The sequence below is a fragment of the Hemiscyllium ocellatum genome, chromosome 14, assembly GCF_020745735.1.
Source record: "Hemiscyllium ocellatum isolate sHemOce1 chromosome 14, sHemOce1.pat.X.cur, whole genome shotgun sequence".
In the NCBI taxonomy this organism is placed as follows: domain Eukaryota; kingdom Metazoa; phylum Chordata; class Chondrichthyes; order Orectolobiformes; family Hemiscylliidae; genus Hemiscyllium; species Hemiscyllium ocellatum.
This window is the reverse complement of record NC_083414.1, coordinates 18,201,642-18,228,404: the sequence shown is the minus strand read 5'-3', so window position 1 is coordinate 18,228,404 and position 26,763 is coordinate 18,201,642. Positions and strand designations below refer to the sequence as shown.

The window sequence follows — 26,763 nt, the reverse complement described above, 5'->3', positions numbered from 1 at the left end:
AGCTAGAACTGTATAATGCATAATTAGTTTATGCATTTAACATGTTGTATTCAGCCAGGAGCAGGCATTATGGTGACTGACTGAGGTTTTTATATAGTAAACTAAAATCATACACTTGCAGCTAGCTAAGGGTGTGTAGAATACACCAGGTTGAACAAATGAATTTTGATAATTTCACCCAACTAAAAGTAGAAACATAAGTCTGTTTGTCAGACATCCACTATGTAGTTTAACAAATTAATTCATCAGATTAGTGGCAAAAATACCTAACCACCTTCGAAGCAAAATTAGGCAAAAATTCATTCTAAACTCAAATACATAGTTCCGATAGTTGAATTGAACCTACTTGTGAATCGCTCTAAACTTTAGACCACCTGATGAAAGAGCAATACTCTGTAAGCTAGTGCTTCCAAATAAACCTGTTGGACTATAACCTGGTATTGCATGCTTTTTAGCTTTGTCCCAGTCCTACTTTGGCACCTCCAAATCACAACTTAAGACTGTGTAACAATGCACACTTTTTGTATGGAATTGAAGATATGGGCACTGGATTTACCCATAGTCTTTGGGTTCCTAATATTGGGACTAAACAGAGGACCCAAGCTTGCACTTGCTGGTACGGCACATAGAATTTCTTGTTCCTTTTTTTGCAGCTTACTTTTCCACCCATTTTACTGTCATCTGTAAATCTGGGCATCCAAGTAATTAATATAGGTTGTAAATGGTTAGGGCTTGAGGATTGAACCCTGTGGCACCCTGCTAATTACAGGTTGCTAACCAGAAAAAAACCCATTTAATTTGACCCTGTTTCCTGTTGGTTAGCCAGTCGTCTATCCGCGCTAATATGTTTCCCTTGATATCATGTAATCTTAGCTTGTGTATTAACCTTTTGAGTGGCATCTTATCAAATGCCACCCTGGAAGTCAAGCTAAACCTTGTCTAGGGGAGCCCTATTATTCAATTTGTTTGCTACATGTTAAAATAGCTCTAGCAAGATAGTCAAACACAATTTTCTCTTTATAAAACCACGCTGGCTCTGAATTGCATTTTGACTTTTCAAATATCCTTTACAATTTCCTTTATCATGGATTTCAGCAATTCCCAATGACCGGCGTTAAACTGGTCTATTGTTTTCCACTTTCTGCTTGTCTCTTTTTTTGATAAGGCCATTACAACAGCATTTTCCCACTCCATTAGAAATTTTGCATAATTGAGGAAATTTTGCAATATTTTAATAACCATCTATTATCTCTGCTGCCACTTCCTTTAAGACCATAGGGTGTGATCCATTAGATTCTGGGGACTTGTTTGCTTTTAATCTCATTAGTTTCTGCATATTTTTTTCACTAGTGATAGCAATTGATTTAAGTGCATCCTTTTTGATAATCTCTACATTGCCTGTTCCTTTGTAGATTCCATTAAGTAACAAACTATTACACTTAGTAGTTTGATTTCTGATGAAAGTTTTGATACCATTTCTTCCAATCCCATATGCAAAGTATAGATATACAAAATGATGAAAAATGAAACCTATGGTCCCTTTCCACCTATTCTGGAAAATATTTTTCTAACTTTTACTCTCTCTTGTCCCCTGTAACTAAATGTTAACTCTACTACTTATCCTTTCCCTGATTTCATTCTTACATCTTAGCTTTTCTAGTAATCTATGTGGTATTCTATCAAAACTTCATCCCATGTACACAATGTCCCCTGAATCCCCTCCCATCTATCATGCTTGTTAACTCCTCTCTGAATTCTGACAGGTTTGTCAAGGATGATCAACCCTTTTCAACTTAATGCTGGCTGTTCTAGTTTTTTTTTCTTAAACAATGCACGTAATATCATCCTTGAATAAAGAGAAACTTTCCCAACCATAGATGCTAAGTTAACTGGCCTCTAAGTACCCAAATTATCTGAATTTTCAGTTTTAGAAATGGCATTTCATTCCAAAATGCCAAAAAATGGTATGAACATTCACAGAATGCCAGCACACTTAATGGAGCCCAGCAATCTATTTTCTATGAGCACTGCATTTTTCTCCCCAGGGTCAACCAAGTTAGGCTCTGGTGCTTTACCTTCCCTTAACCTATCAAATCTAAACTTTTCCTTTTATTCCTTGTAATATTGATCAGTATATTCAAAAATGTCATGATTCATTATCTTGTTTGATTTGCCCCTCTTTTTACGTGCCTATTCAGAGTACCTTGTCTTCCTCCCAGATCTGAGTGTATAGGAAGAAAGAAGCTTGCATAGTTATTGTCTGTAGCTTGTTAACTGAGTGAAGGTGTCAGTACCAGATGTCACTATGGTGTCTAGTGAAGGCATTGACCATCGTTATAACTTCTGAAGTTATTCTTTGTTATTCTCCACGTCAACTGTTCTCCATACATTGTATAAAATGAGTATTGCTGCACTTGACTGATGACCATGAATGTACTTGTAGGATTTTGTCGATGCACCGTTGAATATACCTCCTTCACTGACTGAAAATCTGAATATTGACTGGAGGAAATATCAGGTGAGTCTGCGTTCCAAGAATGCTGGATATTGTATTCAACATAAACTGACTTTTCCAGATTTTTCATCTCATTTTCGATGGTTGACATTGACACATTGATTCAGGATCATGGAAATTCCTACCTATTGAGCAGATCTGTCTTTAAGTATGGAATCCAATTTTGGTCATTTAGGTACAAAGGAGCACTCAACTCTAAATTAACAGGCTTAACAAATTTTTCATAATTGCAATCATTTATGTGAACCTACACATTCCACTGATTTCTTTTCTTTCTTATAATTTGAAGTCTAGGCTGTCAACTTTACCTTTTACCTTAACTTGCTACACTTCCATGTCATCTGACAGCCTATTTATTAACATAAGCTTTTGACTAGCCATTTAAATTGATGGTTTAGAATGGCCTTAGATTAGAATACTGTTGCCAACTTCAAAGTACAGTTCTCTTATTGTTTGCCACATACGTATGATAACCATACATTAAAAATGCGATTACAAATCATTCATCAGATTAAGTCATCTTGTTCATACTTGAATAGTCGGTGTTGCAACCTGGTCTCCACACATCAGTTTTGAACACTGTGAGAGCAGAGAGACCAAAACCCAGGCAGTAAATCTAGATGGCAGTAGAAAAATAGGTTCTTCTCAAAGTGGAAACAAGTCTTTTGCGTAATTGCTCTTTTATATTGCCAGTTATTTATTTCTTGTCATAGGAAAATGACTTCTGTGCATCGCACTATTAATTAATAGTGTCCATTAAACTGGGCTGTAATGTAGTATGCAGTGATTCAGTTGCTGAATGGAAACCAGAGGACTGGTGGTTTTTTTTTAATGAATCTGATTCACTTACTAATGTCACAGGTACACGTTATCATAGGTCCACAATCTAATCAATTCAGAGCATCCAAAGTATCTGTAGAATACATCTATACAGTATTATGCAGTAGCCCAAAGAAAATGGCAAGGCTATCTTCATTTGTGCTATTTTCTGTATAAGAAATAGCCATCGACTGTATTCTGCCATTCTTACAACATGATTGATCTTCAGCTTAAGCTGTATTTTTCTACCTGCTCCCCATATCCCTTGATTCCCTGATAGATGAAAGATTTATCTATTTTCAATGATAATCCACAATCCTGTGGGGTACATAATTCTAAACATTCACAACCTTTTGAAGCAATCCATCTTCATCTTAAATGTCCTAAATGATCCTCCCCTTATCCTGAATCTGTGACCTTTTGTAGGTTCCCCAGCCAGGGGAACCAATCTCAATGTGTATTCCATCCTGCCCCTTTAGAATTATGTATGATTCAATGAGATCCACTTCTCAGTCTTCTAAACCCCAGAAACTATCAGCCTAATTTTCTCAACCCGTCATCAATATAAGGTCATCTCTAATAGAGGAGAAAAAGGATAATTAACATTTACTTGATAATTTGGATTTCTTTAATTATGACAAGAGTGTTGAATAGACCCATTGTGCTGTGAAACTGTTTAGGTGCAGCATGGGAGTAAAGACCATGACTGTTCACTCGTCAAGTATAGGGACAATCCAGAATTTTAAATTCTGATCATCAGCATGCCAACTTGATTTGTGGATCCACAGAACTAAATTCTTCTTGATGCTTTGTTCTTTTTTTAAAAAACCAATGTAATACCAGATTATTTTACTAGAGAGCATCTAGTGCATTGAAGCTTCCTCTAGTGGCAGAAAATAGGCATTGTAGCATAACCTCCATTTGGGAAAAGATACGTGCTTTAAAGATTTCTATTTTTTTTTAAAGAGTACATTCCTACAACTTATCTCCTGACATTTCATAAGTACAAGTTAGCCTTTTAACCACTGGATTATCAGCCTAAAATTTCCCCAAGCCTGTATCCTGAATGAAAGTCCAAAACTTGTACATCTATCTTCCCAGTAATGTCAGGATAACATTATTTATGTTACTTCTTTATACAGTCTTGGGATCTTGTTCAACAAACCCAGAATTACCTGAAGCTGCTTATTCATACAATAAATCGAGATGGTAAGTCCAACTTTTGACGTTTTGTTTGAAAGTGCTAATGTGATCTAGAATAAAACCCGTGTCTCCTGACTGGTGCAGTGTTACGATGTCATCCTTAAGCCTGAATTCAAATTATAATTTCTTATCTAAATTTTATCTTTGATGTCAATGCCCTGTTCTAATCCTCATTCATTCCTTCGGATAGAAGACAGTGGTTTGTTAGTGCACTGTATTTCTGGCTGGGATCGAACTCCACTCTTTATCTCTCTCCTTCGTTTGTCACTGTGGGCTGTAAGTACACCTGTTCCGTTAACGTTTCTTAGAAGTAAGTGTTATTGCAGCATCAAAAAAGATCAAATTTGTATTTTTCAGGATATTTTTAAACTGTTTTAATTGTCTATGTTATGCTAATGTTTTGTTTATCCTTTAAATATTTATAAAAGCTCTAATACTAGTTTTTGCTAAGTAGTGTTGTGTGTATGCTGCCAATCACCTAATTTTCAGCTTTATTTAGACAAATTAGAGAAGTTTTTATTTTAGTTAATTGCTGGTTCACTCTTAATTAGCTGTCTCAGATTTCCAAGCTGTGTTTGTATTGTTGCGGGATTTTTTTTGTCGGTATGGAGAGTGCTGTAGTTTTGTTGAAGAGGTATTGAGCTCTGTTTTACAGAGCCTGTTTTTTTTTTCCTCCTTTAAATCTTGTTTCTGTGAATTTCATTTCTGAGGGGCCACACTGGAAGACACGGTAAACATTGTTTTTAAAATAATCAAGATTCTTTCCTAAAAGGAAACAGTGAGTGAAATAATGATTATAGAATCTGCTGTCAAATCCTGCAATTATGTATATCAGAGTACAGTCATTTGAAGTGCAGATGTGGGGCACAGGCTCGGCTGAAACAGGCTACCTTTACTCAATGTAATTTGTATTCAGTGATGAAAGAAAATTTGTGTCTGTAATTAACTGTGCTTTCCTAATGAAATAGGACCTCGATATTATCTGTGTAACTTGAGTTTAGCTGCAAAGGACATCCACACTCTTTAGACTTCCATTAGATCATCTTCATTGGGCTGGAATGTTTCACCTCTTTTTTCTCTTCTTGAAATTCCTCTCCCATGTCATTTTGTGCATAAGATTTCTTGTGAAATAACAGAAACCATTTCCTTCATTGAAACAGTCCCACTATAATTAATCAAGACCATTTTATCCATCATCTCACTATACCCATCAATATCTCTTCTCCTGAGTTATACCTAACTATGTTAAACCTAATTAAATTGCCTATTTCAGCATCTCTGGCAACTTACTCCATTGATCATTGACCTTTCTGAGTGGAAAATCCCAATTGGACTTTCCTTCTGGACTTGTAATTTTCTCAACTTCAACTTTGATTTTTGAACCTGTTGTCACTCTAGTTAGTTATTCGGCTTTGTTGATTTCAATTAGTACATGTATTTATCGTCAGTTGTATTTATGAAAATCCAGTGAGATGTGGCTAAATTGCCACAATATGGCACCATTTAATTATCTAGAAATTATAAACAGAAATTATAAACAGAAAGAATTGAGACAGAGTTAGGACAGAGTTCATTTTCCGTTCACTCAGCTCCTGGGGTTCTGAAGTGGTTATGGGATGCTGCCACTGAGGCCACCGAGGATTTCCAGACCCAACCCAGCATGCTGCCATCGCTGAAGCCAACACTAAAGCCACTGCATTGCCACCATAGCAAGGAGGGACAAATTGGAATAACCAAGTCGCTGAAGCCAATACACTGTCATCATTGCCATGGCCTCGAGGAAATGAGGAACAAACCTGAATAAGACCATAAGACATAGGAGTGGAAGTAAGGCCATTCGGCCCATCGAGTCCACTCCACCATTCAATCATGGCTGATGGGCATTTCAACTCCACTTACCCGCATTCTCCCTGTAGCCCTGCTGCCACCAATGAAATCACTACGTTGCCATCAGGAGGAACAAGCCATATCCGTTGACAATGAGGCCTTCAATATAAAGCCATTATGGCTGCAAGAAACAGGCATCCCGATCCACCACACTGCCATTGCAGCAGGCTCTCGCAACCAACTTTCTCCATTGCAGCTGTACAGAGGTAGTAAAGGTGAACTTTGATACAAGAGAGAAATGAAGAAATAAAACAAAAAAATAAGAATGCGCTGGTCAGGTTAGCAAGAGCAGATGGGCACAGAACCTGAGCACTTACTGTCCTGATGCTGCTGCCACCTTGAAGTTATTCCTGAATTGTATAATCTTCAAAAAATATAGCCCTTGGAAGTGGAGATTCTTGCATTTCTTATATATGGCATAGAAAATATGAGCAGATGTAGGCAATGTGGTTCTTTTTGAGCCTATCCTGCAATTCAGCATGATTATGGCTGATTCTCTATCTTAATACTTGAATCTTAATACTCTCTCATTCTCTTCCCCTTACCTTTTTCACCCTTTATAGCCTTGAATCTATCTATTTCTTTCTTAAATAGATTTTAGTACTTCTTCTCACTAATTTGTCCTCATACAGAGAACCTACCGTCCCAGAAATCAGTCTGGTGAATCTTTGCTGCATTCTCTTTATGGAAAGTATATCTTTTCTTGGGTAAGGAAATCAAAACTGCACATAATACTGAGAATGTGGTTTTATGAAGGCCCTGCACTCCCCATCACTCATACTCCCACTTAATTGTATTTCATCAGCCAACTTGGAAATATTACATTCTATTTCCTCATTGAAATTATTGATATATATTGTGAATAGCTGGGGCCCAAGCACGATCCCTCTAGTATCCCACTTGTCTCTACCTTTCGCTAAGAAAATGGCCCATTTATTCGTACTCTGTATCCTCTGCCAACCTAATTTCAATCAGTGCTGATGTATTATCATCAGTCCCACATGTTTTGATTTTGTACAATAAGTTCTAACCAGTGACTTTGATAGAAACTTCCTGAAAATTCAAATATGTCACACCCACTGGCTTGGTTATCTGTTCCAATTGTTAGGTCTTCAAAAGCTACAATAGGTTTGTCAAAGACAATTTCCTTTTCATAAATCCATGTTGACTTTGAATAATGCCACTGGTATTGTAAGTGTCCTGTTGCTGCATCCTTCCAGCATTTTCCCTACTACCAATGTGTGCTAACCCATCTGTAACTCATGGTTTTTCTCCTTCTTCCTTTGTATTTCTATCCTCTGATCTGCTGGGATTGTTTCAGAGTCTGCAAAATGTTTAGAAGTTGACAACCAATGTATCCACTATTTCTATGGCTAGTTGATTTAGTATCCTGTGGTGTAGATTACCTGGCCCTGGAGATTTATCAGCTTTCAGTCCCACTAATTTTCTCTGACACTCTATTTTAGAAACTAATCTTAATATCATTTAATTCCCCTTTCTCCAGAGACACTTACTTCCGTAGCACTTGTGGAAAGACAGAATCAAAGTATTTGTTGATCTGCTCTGTTGTCGTCTTATCTATTATCAGTTCCCCTGGTCCAGACTGTTGTTAACTAAAGACATTTGACTACTTTTTTTTAAACCTAATTTATAGAATCTTATGCTGTCTACTTCTGTGTCTTGCAAGTTACTTTAATGCTTCACTTTTCCCCCTAATAACCAATGTCTTTGCTAAATTCTAAACTGCTCCCAGTTTTCAGACTTGCTAGTTTTTCAAGTTACTTTATATGAATCCTCTTTGGACCTAATATTTTCCTTCATTTCCTTTGTTACCATGGTTGGGCCACTTTCTTTATCATGTTTTTCCATCCAAAAGAAATGCAGTGCTAAATATGTAAGTGAGCTTGCTGAGTTTGAAGGTTTGTTTTCAGATGTTTCGTTACTAGTATGGTGACGAAACATCAGTGAGAGTCTCCGGTGAGGTGCTGGTGGTATGTCCTGCCTCTCTATTTATAGATTATGGTTTCTTAAGGTGGGTGATGTCATTTCCGGTTCTCTTTTGGAGGGAAGGTAGGTAGGATCTAAATTGATATGTTTATTTATGGAGTTCTGGTTAGATTGCTATGCCTCTAAGAATTTGTGCATGTCTTTGTGTCGCCTGTCCTAGGCTGTGTGTTGTCCCACATGTATAACTTAAGTTTTAGATCTTATCATAGAAACTTTGATGGTGGAGGGCCATATAGAAATCTCAAAGTGCATTTCACTTTGTAAACTTAAACTAATTCAAGGTTTGTTTGACAATATTTTTTCCCCATTCATTTTCCTCCATTGTTTTTCCTGACTTCTGCTCTTCTTGCAGACAGTGAAGACCTCCATTGTTGCTTCTCTGAATTTAGATGCCATAGTATATGTGATCCATCAGTCCTTTGTAATCACAAATCATAAGGCACTTCAGGGACAAAATAAAGCAAGTTACATAGCAGAACAAAAATTGCAGACTGATTTCCTTCACCTTGCATACTAAACCTGCCATACACTGATGAGCCAAAGCTCTGGTTTAAAAAGCACTGAAGAAATTGTGCGTTAGTGATACTAAATGGGGAAATTATCTTGAACTATGATTATTCTATGTATTAGACCTCCCTTAGGAAAGATTTTATGTCTGTATTTATTTGTACTGTCACATGAATGCTTTGTAAATAATTTGACAGCATTTACAAAGGGCTCAAGTTTAGAGTTAACAATAGAACTGCAGTGGGAATCTTCACCAAATCACTTGGCCTATGACCAGCTGATATTGGTAAGTCATAACACGTGTCAAGTCCAAATTATAGAGAGAGCCCTCAGAGGATGCATCTGAGAAGTGTCACAGATGTGTATAAGGAACTAAATATTGACTGTAGGGTAGATTCAGACTGCAGAAAGGCAAATCTATTGCTTATAGTGCAGAAGATCCTGTTGATGAGTGATCAGCATGTGATTTGCACTTCCAGGTAGGGAAAATAAACAAAACTGTAACTAAGAGCCAACTGGATATTATGATAAACTGAGATGGGATTAAAGGCTATTCATTTTTATACTTGTCTGCTGTTTGTGACAAAAGATGTGTGGCAGATGAAATTCAACACAAGTGTGTAGAGATACATTTTGATAGGAGGGATGAGGACAGCTGGTTAAAATCTAAATGGTCCAATTTTAAAAAGGGCGCTGGAAAAGAGGCCTGGAACAGTGTTTGAAGATGAGAAAGACAAGTTTTTACTAGTTTAGCATTCCCTCCTTCCTGAACAGCAGTAATATACTGAATGTAGCCTGCGCATTCTTCTGTATAAATCCTCTCTCTGTTTCAATGTAAATTATTGATTAGATGATTTGAAATTTCTATCAAAAAGTAGTTGGAGCCACCTCCGTAGATTAAATGAATTTGTCACAACTTGCGTTTTACAGGATGGACTTGTTCACACTTGCTTGGAGCCTGTGGAAATCCTTTATCTAACCATTGCTTACGATTGGTTCCTTTTTGGGTGAGTTTGTTTCATATCTCGTAACAGCAGGGTTAGCACAGTAATTGGGTGACCATGCTACTGATGTGCTTTCTTCAGAAAGCAAACATCTGTGCAGTCTGGCAGGATTTTGTGAAGTTGGGGTATTAATATTCTGAATGTGTTTTACAGCTGTCAAATTTCCAGCTTAAAAACATAGAATGATGTAGCACAAACAGGGCTCTTTCAGCATATCGTGTCTTTACAGGCACATTGAGAGAGCTGTCTGGTTAGTCCAATCCTCCTGTTCTTTCCGATGAGCCCTGTAAATTATTTCAAATTGTTGTTATATTTTTTGAATGTTACTTTAGAGTCTGCTTCCATCACCCATTTCAGGCAGTATGCTATAGATGATCATAACCCAATAGTTTATTCATGTGATCTGAGTCTTTTGCTAATAGTCACACATCAGTGTGCTTTGTGGTTACTGACTATTTGTCATCCGAAACCATTTTTATTTATGTACTAAAGCACAAACTATTCATGATTTTCAACAGCTCTATCAAATCTCATTTTCTCAGTCTCCCCATATACTTAAAAGTCCCCATTTATGGTAAATATTCTGTATCTTCTGAGACTTTGGCGTCCTTTCTATAATGCCCAGAAGGGAACGCATTATTCGTGTTGAGGTCTGATCAGCACTTTTACTAGTTTAGCATAGCTTCCTTCCTTCCTCCTTGTGCTTTATTGCTCTCTTATAAAGCTAAAACCTCATGTGCATTTATAAAGTGCTTTCTCATCTTGACTTGGCCACTTTCAAAGTTACCATCTCTGGCCTCTCTTTTCCTTTACCCCTTTAAAATTTGTGTCATTTAGTTCACAATAGTTCTCCTCATTCTTTCCTACCAAATGTATCACTGCACAATTGTGTTGAATTTAATTTGCCACATGTCTGCTTGCTTTTACCAATCTGTCTCCCTGAATTCTGATACAGCTGTATTTGTTTTAAGCTTTTAAAGTAAACACTTTAGACCCAAGTCCAAATTATACATCAAAAATAATGGCATTGCCACTGGGCTCATGCTTTTGAGGGCAGGTGTGCACATCCTGCCATGGTAGTTGATGTAATTTAAATTCAATTAATAAATCTAGAACATAAAGCAAGTCTCAGAAATTGCGACCATGACAGCTATTGCTAATTGTTGTAAAAACCTAATCTGCAATGATCGTGTTCTTTAGGGGGAGCAAATCTGCCATCCTTATCAGATCTGACTTTCATTTTTCACCAGTCCCACAGTAATGTGGTTGATTTTTAACTGCCTTCTGAAATGGCCAGCACTCGACCCACTCACTTAGAGGTGGGCAACAAATGCTAGCCTTGCTGGTAATGTGCACGTCTCATTAAAGAATAATGGGGCGAAAAGGCTGAAGAGTTGGCCCTTGGATTATGTGGATTGCACTGAATGAGTCACGCTGCTGCCCAAGGAAGTTTTCTTGCATTAAGGACTACAGACTTGAGAACATTTTAATTATTAACGTTCAGCTCAATGCAGAGCAGAGCAAAGAAATAGTTAAAACATGCTGTGCAGAATGGTAGAGTCCTGGTGCAGAGTGATAGAGTCCTGTTGTATAAATAAGTCTTCAAACTTTCATTGTAATAGAAGCAGGAGTAGGCCATTTGGCCTGTTGAGTCTGCTCCACCATTCGTTACAATCATGGTTGATCTATTCAACCTCTCCGCTCCCCATCCCTGCATTATCCCCATAACCCTTAATTCCTCTAACATGCAAAAACCCATCCACTGTGTCGTGAATATATTTAATGAAGCTGCCTCTACTGCTTCCTTGAGGAGAATTCCAGATTCACTACTCTCTGGGAAAAGTAGTTCCTCCTCATCTCTGTCCTAAATCTATTTCCCCCTAATCTTGAGGCCATGCCCCTTAGTTCTAGTCTCTCCCATGGCCAGTTACAACCTGTTGCCACTTCAAATTCTGTTAACTAAAATGGATAGTGAATACTCAGCTCATCTAAAGAAGGGCATGTTGTCCGTTCTACAATAACTTGTATGATTGTTACAGACAACTTGAATCCATTATGTAGGTTCACTCATGTTTATATGTATTTGCAGGCATATGTTGTCCGATAGACTAAGCAAGGGAGAGGAGGTGAGTCAAAAACTAGAGAAATTGGTAATTAAAGTTGACATTAATGTGATTGCTTTAGGTTACAGAATTTAGTTTGATAACCTGCTAATATTATATTTATCAACTTAACTGCAATAAAGTTGACAATTAGTTGATTTTGTAAAGATTTGTGCTATGACCAGCTGTGCAGGCGTTTATGTTAATCAGAAAACCATCAGCACATTACATTGTGAATATTGCTGCAGTTTGCAAAATTGCTCCTGGAATATGTGGCGCAAAGAATTCAGGTCACTTAAGTTTAGAATTTTAGGCTTTTTTTTGATAGTATATGAATATAGAAAAAAAATCTGAATTTTGCCTCCATTAAGGACGAAGGAATGGTACGTCATTAAATGTTATTTACTCTAATCGTGAAAACGTTAGTAAAACTGAATCTTACCAGGAGGTGGTGCTTTTACACTGCTTGCAGTGTATTTCCCAGAACAATATATATAGTTCAATACCACCACCTGCTGATGGAAAATGTTACTGCGGGAAATCAACATTGTTAAATTCAAAAACAGTGGGAAATCTGAAATAAGTAACTGAAAATGCTGAAGAACAGGATTATTGGTTTTCAAATATTAGATTGAACGTCTCATTCCAGGTGTTGGCAGTCCTGCTGTGTATTTCCAGCATTGTCTGCTTTTTAATCTGATTTATTTTCAGCAAAAGGTTTTGGCTGGGGTGGTGGGGAGCTATGTAATTGGGAAGAAGCCAATTTTGAAGACTATTCTAGACACAAAGCATTTTTTATTCTGTATATTGAATTATTTCTGAATACTTCAGCATGCATAGCTTTGCATTCTCAAAGCTGAGATTGTGTTGTGCAATTGTGGGGAATCGCACAAGGGATCCTAAAACGTAATAACAAGTTTCCTTTGTTTTTTCAGATTTTCTTCTTCTGCTTCAATTTTTTGAAGCACATCACCTCAGAAGAATTCTCTGCAATAAAGAAACCCAGGTAGGAATCTTTTTTTTCTCTCTGTAGGATTGGTGTAAAAAGAAACTATTGAACTGATGCTGCAGGGATAAAAGGAACTGGAGTAGGCATTCAGCCTCTCAAGCCTATTCCTTAATTCAACCTATTTCTGATCTGGGGCCTAAATCCATAAACTTTGTTTTGCCTCACACCCCTCTTAATATCTTTGGTTAACCAAAATGTATTAATCTCCATTACTAATACCCATGGCATTGATTACTATTTCTGGAAGACTATTCTAAACTTCTAACACCCTTTTTTTGTGTGTAGAAATTTTCCTTATGTCACTCCTTAAAGGCCTGCCTCTAAAATTTTGACTTTTCCTACCTAACCTTAATCTTTCCCAATAACAAGCTGAAAAATAATTTATATGTTTCCCTAATATCTTAAAAATTGCTCAAGTTTTGTTTTAGTCTCTAACTTTATTGAATGAAGCTGTAGTTTGTATAATCTCTTCTCATAATTTAACTTTTGGAGTCTGGAAATCATTGTGGTAAACTTACACTGCATTCACTCCAATATCAGTATATCATTCCTAAAGGTCTAGTCATCAAGGCTCCTCATGGTACTCCAGCTTAGAACTAACGAGTGCTTTGTATAAAGATCACAGTTCCATTTGATGTTTTGATTATCTTGTATCACTGTTTGGCTTTTTAATCATCTTTATACCTGGGTACTCCAATCTGGACCTCAACTGTTTCTAGCTTTTCACATTAGCTAGTACTGAAGCACCTGACATCATATTTCCCTGCACCGAAATACATTTGCCACAGTCATGCCTTTCACTTGCCTATTAAAGCTGCTTTGCAGCAAGAGTAGTTTATACTTAGTCATTTTACATGCAAAAGTAAAGAAAGCTATGCAACAAATCGAACAGGGAAACCTGTGTCACATATTAGTTTTTTTTGTGGGATCTAAGTGTTGCTGGCAAGGTCGGCCCATCCCTCACGAAGATGGTGGTGAACTGCCTTCATGAACCATCGTAGTCTCTTGTGTAGGTATAACCACAGTACTGTTTGGAAGAAGATGGTCAGGTCTCTGTCTGACCACAGTGATGGAACAATGACAAAGTTCCAGATCGAGATGATGTCTAATTTAGAGGGGACCTTGCAGGTGGTGTTGTTATCAAGCTGCCCTTGTCTTATAAATGGTAAATATCATGGATTACGAGACTTTGTTGGAGGCTGCGAAATTTGATACACTATTGCATTGTGCACCACTCCTGGTTGGAATGAATGTACAATGTGGTGTGTTGCTTTGTCCTTGGAGGTGTCGAATCTCTTTAGATTTGTTGGAGCTGTGTTTGTCACGGCAAATGGAGAGAATTACATTGCATTCCTAACTTGTGCCTTATTGGTGAACAGGATCTGACAATCCAGAGGCAAGTTACATAGCACAGAATCCCTAACCTTCTGACCTGTAGTTTAGTTACAGTATTTAAATAGCTGGTCCAACTCATTTTCTGCTCAATGTAACCCCCCCACGATGTTGATAATAAGGGATTCAGGGATGGTAATGCAGTTGCCTGTCAAAGGGTGATGGTTAGATTATCTCTCATTGGGGATAATAATTATTGAGCAGTATTTATCAGACTCTACTAATAACTGCCAGATATCGGTCCAAGCTGTGGGCACTAGTTCAAAATCAAAAGGAGTCTCAAATAATATTGAACGTAGTATAGTCGTCATGAGTACACATCCCCACCTCTGAGCAAAGGATGGATCAAAGTTCTTTGAAGCAACAAAAGATAGATGCTTTCAGGATACTTCCTTGAAGAAATACTGTAGCATTGTGCTGGCACAGACAGAAACAAAAACTAGTGCAACCATCTTCTATTGTACTAGATATAACTCCAACTAATGGAGACTTTTTCCCATTATTCCCATTGAACACTTTTTTCCACATGCCCCACTTGTTCAAAAGATGCCTAGGATTGAGGGCAGTCACTTTCATGTTATGCCGTGAATTCAGTCCTTTTGCTGTTGTTTGGACCAAGGTCTCAATGCAAGCTAGAGCCGGAGGACCCTGGTAGAACTGATTGCGTATTTCATTGCTGAATAAATTTCACTTGATAGCAATGCTAATAATTTAGAATAGATCAATGGGACAGTAGTTGCCAGATTAGATTGTGCTCTTTTTATGGAAATGATGTATTAAGACATTTCTGCATTGTTGGATGAATAAACTTGGCTGTTCTGGGACTCAAATTGTCAAAACCTCGACTGTGATGTTGTTAGCACCCCTAGTTTTTGCTGAATCCAGTGCCTTCAACCATTCCTTAATATCATGTGATGTAAATAAAATTGTGAAATAAAATATGTGCTAATTTAGTTCCTGTGAAAAATCTAACCTTTTTATTCTGTTTCTTTCCTGAGATTGCATCAAATGTTAAATAATTTGTGTTTGATCCAAAGGTTAAATTCAAATATTTTGTTTATCCCTTAAGAGACCTCACTTCCAAATCTGTGACATTGCCCGTTTCTGCCTATAAAGCACCCTGCTGCTGCTGAAATCCTTATTGTGGTTTTCATGACCTCCATGCTATACTTCTCTTAATACTGCCTTGCTAGGCTCCTGAATGTTCAAACAAACAGATCTCCAGCTCCTGTGCTGCAGTAGGTTCACGAGTCCCCCCTACACATTCTTGCCAATTCTTGCTTATTTGGGTTCCACGCCCATAATACTGAGTTCAAAAAATTCACAAAATTTCTTCATGTTCTTGACCCTATTTACATTTAATCTTCCCCAGTCTTTTTCATCAACTGCAGCCTCTGAAGTCTCTCCTTCCTCTTCTCTTGAACCTTTTTTTCCTAAATCTCTTACCCTTGCTGCTGCTGCTACCTTGAAATGTTGCTGCGTAACCTTTGTTTGTATTTTTAGTTTCTCTCCTAACTTGACACCTATTTCTAACATGCAAGAAGCCTTGGGATGCTTGTTGTGTTAAGAGGTGCAAATTGTTGATTCTCAGTGAAATGTTGCTTACCTTGTGTAAACAAAGCGTTCCACTTCATGGTCAGGAAAGTCTGAAAACTACCTTGCAACAATAAGATTAACCAGATAGTCAAATATCTAGCAATATTAGCAGCAGGCTTAAACAATCTTGTAAGAAGACATGAAAATATTTGGGAGAGAGGTGCTGAGCTTTAATTTCCAAGTGTGGCTGCTATATATTACATAGAAGAAATCTCAGTAGAAATTTACGCAGTGATTATAATGGAAGAAAACAGGTTGGAGGGCAGAGAGTTTGGTTGTATTGCCACTCAGTGGTTATAATGTAATGGCAACAATAGATAAATATTTAATAATGCAACGTCTGCTTTACTACATAGCGTTCTGCTAGTATTTTACTTTTTTTATTGACCTACTCAGCGGGATAATGTTTTGTGATGTTCGTAGCAGGATTTCAGATTGAAAGACTGCCCTACAATAGGAAGCTCATTTCTAATTTTACAGTAATTCATTTTATTTAAATATTTCCATAAAGTAGGTATGCAGGAAAATGTTTTCTCCGTCTAACTTTTATAGTTTTGAATCATGCATACTGTTTTGGTTTTATTCTTTTCCTCTGCATCCCTCACTCTTTCTCTTTCTCTTCTATTGTCTTGAGGGTTGTATTCATGATTCAGGTAGGTATCCAAAAGCACCCCAACTTGATTCATAATATCAAAACATGAAGTATATTTGGAAAAAATATATTTTAATTTCTAATCTATTTTACAGCATTACTATGCTTCAGATTTCTTACCCAGTTCTCCGAATCTGCTAAATATTGACCTATGCTGATACTAACCCTAGCCCTAACCCTAATCTAATCCTATTTTTTGCCAATCCTTCAAATGTTAAGTCCACATAGTAAACATGAGTGAAACCATCACATGACTTTGAAACACCATTTGTTGTGCTGTGAGACTTGAATTTACCTATTTCCTTCCAACATGTCTATTTCCACATTCCACAAACTGCTTATCTTTGCTATAATTGTGTGGCTCACCATGAAATAAGTTTTTTTTGAACAGATCTGTGCAAATTTACTTTTGTAGGCTAAGTTTACAAAGAAGTAAAACCTCCAGTCCATTTTCTTATGTATGACTGTTCATCTTCCTTGCAGAAGAAAGGCCGCGCATTGTAAAGAAGCTCAGTTCCCTATGGAAGATCTCTGTCTGCTAGGTAAGCACAACCACTCCCCACACCCTCCTAAATCTAAAGAGAAGAAGCTTCTTGCAATCTAGATTTGAGCTGTAAGTTACTTTTAATCGAAGTCTAATGTAATCCTTGTACCAAGAAGTGCCAGAAATGATTTGATGTCTGTATGGTTACAAAATTTGTAACAGCTGACAAGTTACAGAATAGTTGGAACATAGTGAATGTGATAGAAGACTTTGCTGTATGTTGCAAGTCACAATGGATTTCTGAAAGGTGAAAATAAATGAAGCTAGATGCCCATGGATGTTGTAATGCAGTACAATTGTTCCTACTACTTTTACAAATCATTTTTCTTCCCTCACTCACTCAAGGAATAGAGATAGAAATGGAATGTTGCAATCACAAAGTGCTGGCGAGAGTTCTTGGAAAATGAAATGCTGAAATGCTTGTATCATTGTTAGTCATGGAAGAGATGCCAGAAGACTGGAGGGTGGCTAATGTGCCATTATTTAAGAAAGGTAGTAAGGAAAAGCCAGGGAACTGTAGATCGGTGAGCCTGACTTCAGTAGTTGGTATGTTGTTGGAAGAGATTCTGAGGGACAGGATTTACATGTATTTTGAAAGATAAGTACTAATTAGGGAGAGTCAACGTGGCTTTCTGCATGGGGAAATTGTCTGACTAAGTTGACTGAATTTTTTTTTGAAGAAGTAATAAAGATGATTGATGAAAGCAGAACAGTGGACATTGTATGGACTTTAGCAAGGTGTTTGACAGGGTTGCATATGATAGACTGGTTTGCAAAATTAGGATGTAATTCAGGAAGAGCTATCTATTTTGATACAAAATTAGTTTGAAGGTAGGAGTCAGAATGTGGTGGTAGAGGGTTTTTCAGACTGGAGGTGTGTGACCAGCAGTATAAATGATTTGGAAGTGAGTGTAGGAGGTATGGTTAGTAAATATGCAGATGACAGCAAAATTGGTGTTGTAGTGGACAGTGAAGAAAGATATCTCAGAGGACAATGGGACCTTGATCAGATGGGCAGATGCACCAAGGAATGGCAGAGGGAGTTTAATTTGTATAAATGTGAGTTGTTGCATTTTGGTAAGGCAAATCAGTACAGGACTTATATACTTAATGGTAAGGTCTTGGGGAATGTGGCTGGACAAAGACCTTGGGTTGGAGGTTCATAGTTTCTTGAAGTGGAGTTAGTGAAGAAGGTATTTGGTATACTTGCCTTTCTTGTTTAGTGCATCGAGTATAGGAGTTGGGAGGTCATGTTGCGGCTGTACAGGACGTTGGTTAGGCCACGTTCAGAATACTGCATTCAATTCTGATCTCCCTGCCATAGGAAAGATGTTGTGAAACTTGAAAGGGTGCAGAAAAGATTTACCAGGATGTTGCCAGAACGTTTCAGCTATAGGAAGAGGCTGAATAGGATGGGGTCCTTTTCCCTGGCGCATCAGAGGCTAAGGGGTGATGTTTACAGAGGCTTAGTAAATTATGAGGGGCATAGGTAGGGTGAATCGCCAAAGTCTTTTTCCCCATGGTAGGGTAGAAGCTGTTGAAAGTCATAGGTTTAAGCGGAGAGGAGCAATTTTTAAAAGAAACCTAAGGGGTAACTGTTTCATGCAGAGGATGGTGCGTGATTGGAATAAGCTCCGAGAGGAAGTGGTGGGGGCTGGTGCAAAGCCAATATTTTAATAGGCACCTGGATGAGTATATCAATAGGAAAGGTTTGAAGGGATATAAGCCAAATGTTGGCAAATGGGATTAGATTAATTTAATGATTTGTGGTTGGCATGGATGAGTTGGACTAAAGGGTCTGTTTCCGTGCTGTGCAACTCCAAGATTCTATTCCTAAATGAAAGGAGAAAGTGAGGACTGCAGATGCTGGAGAGTCAGTCAAAACATGTGGCTGTGGGGAAAAAAAACGCAGCAGGTCAGGCAACATCCAAGGAGCAGGAGAGTCGACATTTCAGGCATAAGCCCTTGTCAGGAATGCCTATGACTAAATAAGCCTTAAGATTTTCATCGTTGTATTTCCTGTGATGTCAGTTATAGAAGCCATGGACTGGAACAAAGGTTTTGCCACAAAATTTTCTGTAGTGTGACTGAGAAGAGCCAGGGACTGAAATCAGGGTTAATTCTCAATCCTTTTATAAACGGAACAATTACAGAGCCACTGGTAACATGCATGGAGTAACCTTTGCATCCATTTTGCTGATCTGAAATATAAATTGTTTGCAGAACTCTATAGAGAAGATTTATTTAATAAAAAATACAATGAACAGTACATTTTTTTTTAAAAAATGACGAGGACCATCCTAAGGACAAGTACTTAATGTACATAAAACTGACTCCGAATTGTCAATCTCTTCAATCACTGCCGTGATCATACCTCTTCAAAAAGATAATAATCTGCCAACCTATGATGCATTATATAACCCAGGCTCACATGGCTTATATATATATATATCCTTTTAAAAAGAATAATTCTGTATCCAGTATAGCTATTAACAAATATATTGGTTTTCATACTGCAAGTGTTGGAGGTTCAATTATTCAATAACTTCTCCTGTAGTGAGTCATCCATAACTCATTTTCTCGACTCCGAATTCATTTACTGTCGTGAAAGGCTTTGTGATATGCTCTTGTTCTGAAAAGGGCCTGAAAAGATTAACTATGGTACTGTAAGCTCTTATTGAAGAAAGTGAATGGTAAATAATCTTTAGAACCACAAATAATCTTTAGTTCACCCACATGGTTACTAATTTGACATAACAATTAAAAAACTGTGTATTTGCCAGACCCTCATCCAATGTCCACCACCACTAAATGGAGTGATTTGAACTTGAAATCCATTTTAAGAAGGTATAGAAGACCCATTTGGTGTTTTGTGACTCTGATCACATTATGCTTTTGCACTTATTGAAATAAAACTGAAATACAAAAAACTCTGAAGTTGCTTAAGGAATCCACTTTGACAGTCTTCCTATTTTATGTGTATTTGTGATCTGTTAGATGACCACTTGCATTGTCTCCTGTCTCTACATATAAAATGATCCTTTGTTTCATAGAAAAAAAAATGTTAAATGATCAGATTTGTGTTTAGAATGTTGCATTTTAAGTATTGCAGGTTACGTAAATGAATCAGGACATTTTTTGTTAAATGAAGTTCAGTTTTTTAATTCAATAATTTGGATATTACCATCAGCAATTCACTCCATTTTATGTTGAAATTGTCTTGCTGTTGTTCTTTACCCAGTAGGCTACAGTTCAAATATGTTTTGGGCAAATAGAAAATCAAAGTGATTTGGGACAAAAAGAATAGGATGCACCTGTCTTTGTCTAGCTTGTTTGTTCTTTACATCAAGTGCTTAGGGTTAAGTGTCATATACAGTGAGATGCAAAATACTTTTTTTCCCAGTTATCAAAGGATTGGATTTACTCCATAGTATTTATGTTGTCCATATAATGTTATTATCTGGAGCGCAGTGTTCCCACCATTTGAGATTCTATGTAAATGGCAGAAGTTTTCTTATACGCACAGTATTAACATGTAACAATGCATTTTTAGTCTTCTCACTGTGTCTCATATAAGTCTAATGCAAAATAGAAATATTTCCTCTGAAAATACTATTCTGTTGACATTGTGTTAAAAGATTGGAAATACTCAAATCCATCAGATTATGTCAAGTCAACTTAATTTAATTCTTGATTAGAATATTTAAATATGGGGGCTACAAAATATAGAATCACCACCTGCCAGGTGAATGTGGTAAAAACCAAAAGAACTGCGGATGTTGTATATCAGAAACAAAACCAGAAATTGCTGGAAAAGTTCAGCAGGTCTGGCAGCATCTGGGGAGAGAAATCAAAGTTAATGGTTCAGGTTGAATGACCCTTCACTTCTGAGTTAACTCTGATTTCTCTCCACAGATGCTGCCAGATCTGCTGAGCTTTTCCAGCAATTTCTGTTTTTGTTGCAGGTGAATACATTGTTTAAGTTTGTCATGTGACATGACCTGAGCCTTGAATGAGGAGATTGGCTAATGATTTCCACTAACCGATGCTCTTGAAGTGAACCTCTTAAGACATTTTCTTTAGAGTTTCATCTACCAGAAAATTAATCCAAAGAAAAAAAATGCTTGAAGCCCTTCAAAGTTGTTTTTCTAGCTCATGCTTAAAAGATTCCTCTGAATGGACAATGTGAAATACTGAGTACTGTCCCTGAAAATGCACTGATGTAACTTTGTTGTGACTTTAATTGATGAGAGTCTGGCACAAACAGAGTGCATACTGTGTGCTAAAACAGTATAACATGTGCATGTTAGAACCTGATGCTTAACAAGTGTTTGTGCTAGCGCATACAGACCGAGGAAGTACCACCAGCCTGAGCAGCGATTTCTCAATCATCATGGAGGAGTCTCCCACTACTACAGGGACTTTCAATTATGAAGCATTGGAAATGACAGCAGGCCCAGCAACACAGGTTGCTTGGTAAGTAATATCGTGTCTGATGAAGTGCATTTATGTTTGGATACACTTGTTATCTATTTTCCTGTTTGACCTTTAAGCACATCTTCCAGTAGGGCATTGGACGCATCTGAGAACCCATATAATTTTGGGTAATAAGATATGAAGTTTTCCTTCACCCACTGTTGCGAAGCATTTGCTGCTGATGGTTGTGTGATTGATCCAGATCTCTGACTATGACTCACTCTGTGTGAAGATGTGAGCATAAATTCTCACCATGTCACTACTTCCAGCATTTTGGAAATCAGAACTACTTGATGGACTTGAATTACTACTTAATTGCTTTTTTTTGTTTTCTTCAAATGCGTTATTTTAATCCTCCTCTTTAATATTAAATTTTAGAGCTGTGGTTTAATATGCTCAAAAGGCTGGTTGTGCTTCACCCAATCGGAAAAAGAACAGAAAATTCTGGAAACACTGAGCAGGTCAGGCAGCATCTCTTGAGAGCAGTGGAATTAACGTTTCAGTTTTTTAAAAAAAAATATTCTTTGGACAAGGGCATCGCTGCCTGGACCAGCATTTATTAATCATTCCTAGTTGCCTTTTGAGAAGATGTAGTGAGTTGCTTTCTTGAACTACTGCAGTCCACATGCTGTGGGTAGACTCTCAATTAAATTAGAGAGGAATTCTAGGATTTTGACCCTTTGGCAAATTTCTGCAATGCATCTTGTTGTTAGTATATACAGCTGCCGAATATCAGTGGTGGACTGGATGTGGTGCCAGTCAAATCATCTGCCTTAAACTGGATGGGGTCAAGCTTCTTGGGTTGTTGAAACTGCACTCATCCAGGCAAGTGAGAGTATTTCATCACACTCCTGACTTGTGCCTGGCAGATGGTTGACAGGCTTTGGGAAAAAAGAGATGAGTTACTTGCTGCAGTATTTCTAGCCTCTGACCTGCTCTTGTAGCTGCTGTATTCTTAGAGTCACAGAGATGTACAAGCATGGAAACAGACCCTTCGGTGCAACTTTAAAAACCTACTGCACCTGGTATTCCCAGGCAGTCTCCCATCCAAGTATTAACCAGACCTGAGTCTGCTTAGTCTCAGATCAGGCGAGATTGGGTGTTTTCAGACAAGTATGGCTGTAGAGAGTTCAATTTCGTTTCAGGTCAGTGGTAACCTCGAGGATGTTAATAGTGGTAGGATCAAGTGATGGTAACACCATTGAATGTCAAGGGGCGATTTTCCACCTCCTGCAATAACACCCCTGAACAGGTTGATTAGAAAATATTTATCCTGACGAAGTTCTGCAGAGATGTCGTGGAGCAGGGATGACTGACCTCCAATCATCAGAATGTGTTTTTTTTTTCTCTGACGTCTATTGAGTCCAGTTTTACCAGAGCTGCTTGATGCCGCAGTTGGTCAAATGCAACCTTAATGTCAGGGCTGTCGCTCTCATTTCACCTCTGGAATTCCACTCTTCTGTCCATGTTGGAACTAAGCAGGTGCTGTTTGATAACATGTTGATGACCCCTTCCAATCCATCACGTTATTGATGATCAAGGAGAGAGCTTATAGGGTGGTAATTGGCTGGGTTGAATTGGTCCTGTTTTGTGCATACAGGACATAACTGGGCAATTTTCCACATTGTCAGGTAGAAGCCAGTGTTGTAGCTGTACTGGAAGAGCTTGGATAAGGGTGTGACAGGTTCTGATGTGCAAATTTTCAGTACTATTACTGGACTCTGTCTGGGCACAGAACCTTTGCACTCTCCAGTGCCTTCGACCATTTTTTTGATATGACATGGCATGAATCAAATTGGCTGAAGACTGGCATATGTGATGCTGGGCACCAGTAGAGGATGCCAAGACAGACCATCCACATAACACTGATGGGTGAAGATTGTTGCGAATGCTTCGGTCTTATCTTTTGAATGATGTGCTGGGCCCCTCTCATCATTGATGTTGGGGATATTTGTGGCATCTCCTCTAATGAGTTGTTTGATTGTCTACGACCATTGGGTGTGGCAGGACTGCAGAGCTTCGATCTGATCCATTGGTTGTGGGATTGCTTAGCTCGGTCTTGTCACTTGCTGCTTGTGTTGTTTGGCATGCAAGTGGTCCTGTTTTGGGAGCTTGGCTGGCACATCATTTTTAGTTATGCCTGGTGCTGCTGCTGCTCCTCCTGGCACGTCATTTCCAGCATTTATTCTAATTACATGTTTTGGTGATGATCTATCTTTATAATGGTCATTTAGGTTCACAACAGAACAAACAAAGAGTCAAACATAGATGTAATAAGACTGTAAGGTATTGATGAAGAATTAGGCAATTCAGCTCATTGAGTCTGCTTTGCCATTTGACTGTAGCTGATATGTTTCTCAATACCATTCTCCTTCCTTCTCCTGTAACACTTGATCCTTTTTACTAATGAAGAACATATCTATCTCTGACTTAAAGCCACCCAATGACTGGCCTCCATAGCCTTCTGTGGCAATGACTTCCATAGATTCACCAACCTTTTGGCTGAAAAAATTTCTCCTCATCTCAGTTATAAAGGGTTGTCACTTCACTTTGAGGCTGTGCCCTCAGGTCCTAGTCTCTCCCACTAGTGGAAACATCTACATATCCACTGTACCTAGACCCCTCAGTATTCTATAAGTTTCAATGACATCCCTCCTTGTCCTTCTGTACTCAGTCATGTAGAGACTGGAATTCTTAACTGCTCCTCATATGACAAGCCCTTCATTCTCAGGATCACTCTCTTGTACAGTTCCTCTGGACCCCTCCAATACCAGCACATCCTTCCTTAGATATGGGGATGAAAACTGCTCTTTGTATCAAATCAGTAGTTTTACTCTAACTGTAGCAAAATATATATTTACCCACTATGTATGTCACTGAGGTTTATTATGTCACCACTAATAAGAATGTGTCTTGCAAATTTGAAGAACTTTTGTGCTGACCCCATTTCCTTTCGATTAAGATTAGATGGCACAAGGCACACTAACTATCATTAAATCATTCATTTTTCTTGTAGACAGCTGTAGTGTTGGTGTGGATAAAACACTTCCAATTTTAATGTCATCTTGTCACTCTCCCTTTTATCTACCCTAATTTTCCTCCTTTCTCCTGGCCTCTCAAGTCTTTGTTTAGCTGTCCCTAGCCCCCCCTCCCTCTCCACTTCATTATATTCTTGTTGGATATCTTTGCAGCCATTTATTTTCCTTGCTTTTATTTCTTTCGGTCTTTGCTTCTGTAATGTCAAGTTGCTGCTTTCTGAAATAATATCATTTTAATATCAAAATGATATGTTTGGAAGTTAAAAATTTAAAATTTTGCACAAATGTCAATGCTTTGCTTTGATAACACGCACTGTGTCCAAACTGCTATAAGGGATGCAAGAGTTAAGACCCACTCTGGAAATTGTTTGGAAATGTCCCCCCTACTCCAGAGGAGCTCTTAAGAAATTTGTTTTTTAAAACTTTGCACTAGTTAGCTGCTCATTAGAATTGTAATCTTCATACCATTATCAATACTAGCTGGAGAAAAGCCTTGCTGCTTTTCTTAGCCTTGATTTTATTTTAGCAGCCTTGGAGATGTGGAAGCAATTATTTTATTGAAATTTATTCAAAGGTATTCATTTTTAAGGTCAAAACTACTCAGATGCACTGCTTGGAGCATTATCATCAAAATGTGTTCATCGTGATATATCATTTATCATCAGCCCCTGGATTTCTGAAGTTGTTTTGAACAAAAATGGAAAATAATTCCATTCACCTCTGATTGTATCTGTTTTAATTGAATTCAGGAGAAAAGGCCGAACGTCGTCACCACAGACTGTTATGTGGAATAAACCTTACCTGCCTAACCAACTAGAGGATCGGTTCTTACAACATGGTATACCTGAAGCTAGGTCATCGTTCTACCAATCAGAAAATAACTTCAGAACAGGAAGTAGCAGCCCCTTGGCTGTTCCTGAAAGAAGGTTAGTCCACTGAGAATATATTGAGTAATGGTTACTTGCTGGCATGCCTAACTTATGGGTGCAGGTACACTATTGGTTTCCAAAAGCTACAGGACGGTGAAAGCATCTCAATGGGGGAAAAGAAAACTCCCCTTTCTTGGTGTGGAATAGGATAGATAACCTCATTACTAACAATTGCAGCATTACTGGAGCATCTGAATGTGAATGATGTATACCTAAAAAGATTAACCTGAACTGTGTGCATTAACATGTAAACTGACTCTTTTTGAAGCTACTAATCCTCTTGGAGCTTGAATGAACATGTGGGTTATATAATTTTTATTCACACCTCTTGTTCCACACTGCTGTCATGACCTGGCATTAAATGTTTTTGTCTCAACAACCCCACGAGAAGCATACAAATTTTTTCATCAATGTGTACGGATAATGATATCTCAGATTTAGGATGGACTTGGTTTTCATACTCTTTAAATTGTTTTAACGAGTTTGATACCAATAGAATGTTGTCTGAAATACCATCATCTTTATGTCAGCAATTATGGAAAGTAGCAATGTAGACTGCTGATTACTGGCCCTGATTACCACCACCCAGCAACTGAGCATGTTGAAGTTCCAACATGATTGTGGTAGAATACTGATGCAATACACTTTCCTTTATTCAGCAATTTGGCTAACCAATGTACTGTGCCTGTTTTGAATGATTATCATGTTCAAGTTGCCAGACAGAGGGCTGGCATGAGTAAAGCAATGAACGTGGTTTGTAAGTTATAACTGTGCTGTAGAATTACCTGCAGTGCGAGCAGGTTACTGACTTGTTTTGAAAATCTGCAAAGGAAAACTGCCTGATTAGTTCTGGAAGGATTGCTAACATATTTTCTCCTCCGTAGTAGCTTTTGTAGCTTCTCTTGGTTTCCTCAATTCCTGTAATTCTTTTAGTGTCTTGCTGTGGTTCTTTTCTAAACTCATAATTAGTATAGCTCTTTTGTTTTTTTTTCTTCACATTATTTTTATTTCATCAAATGTTACCCTAATTTACAGTTAAATAAGTTAATGTAGAGATAAATGTCTGTACAATAGGACATCATT

At 37.9% G+C, this 26,763-nt stretch overlaps 1 protein-coding gene across 5 annotated transcripts in view; it reads left to right on the top strand.

Annotated features, from left to right (window-relative positions):
• Window positions 1-26,763, top strand: part of mtmr14 (myotubularin related protein 14) — a 66,088-nt gene that overhangs the window by 28,837 nt on the left and 10,488 nt on the right. For 4 of the 5 annotated variants that reach the window (XM_060835426.1, XM_060835427.1, XM_060835424.1 and 1 more), the window contains 9 exons: window positions 2,444-2,518; window positions 4,477-4,543; window positions 4,728-4,813; window positions 9,869-9,945; window positions 12,032-12,068; window positions 12,980-13,050; window positions 17,177-17,235; window positions 21,578-21,713; window positions 25,501-25,677. In XM_060835426.1, coding sequence (XP_060691409.1) covers window positions 2,444-2,518; window positions 4,477-4,543; window positions 4,728-4,813; window positions 9,869-9,945; window positions 12,032-12,068; window positions 12,980-13,050; window positions 17,177-17,235; window positions 21,578-21,713; window positions 25,501-25,677 — 785 coding nt within the window. The remainder of the gene's footprint in view (window positions 1-2,443; window positions 2,519-4,476; window positions 4,544-4,727; window positions 4,814-9,868; window positions 9,946-12,031; window positions 12,069-12,979; window positions 13,051-17,176; window positions 17,236-21,577; window positions 21,714-25,500; window positions 25,678-26,763) is intronic. The other variant, XM_060835425.1, reaches the window with a different exon arrangement.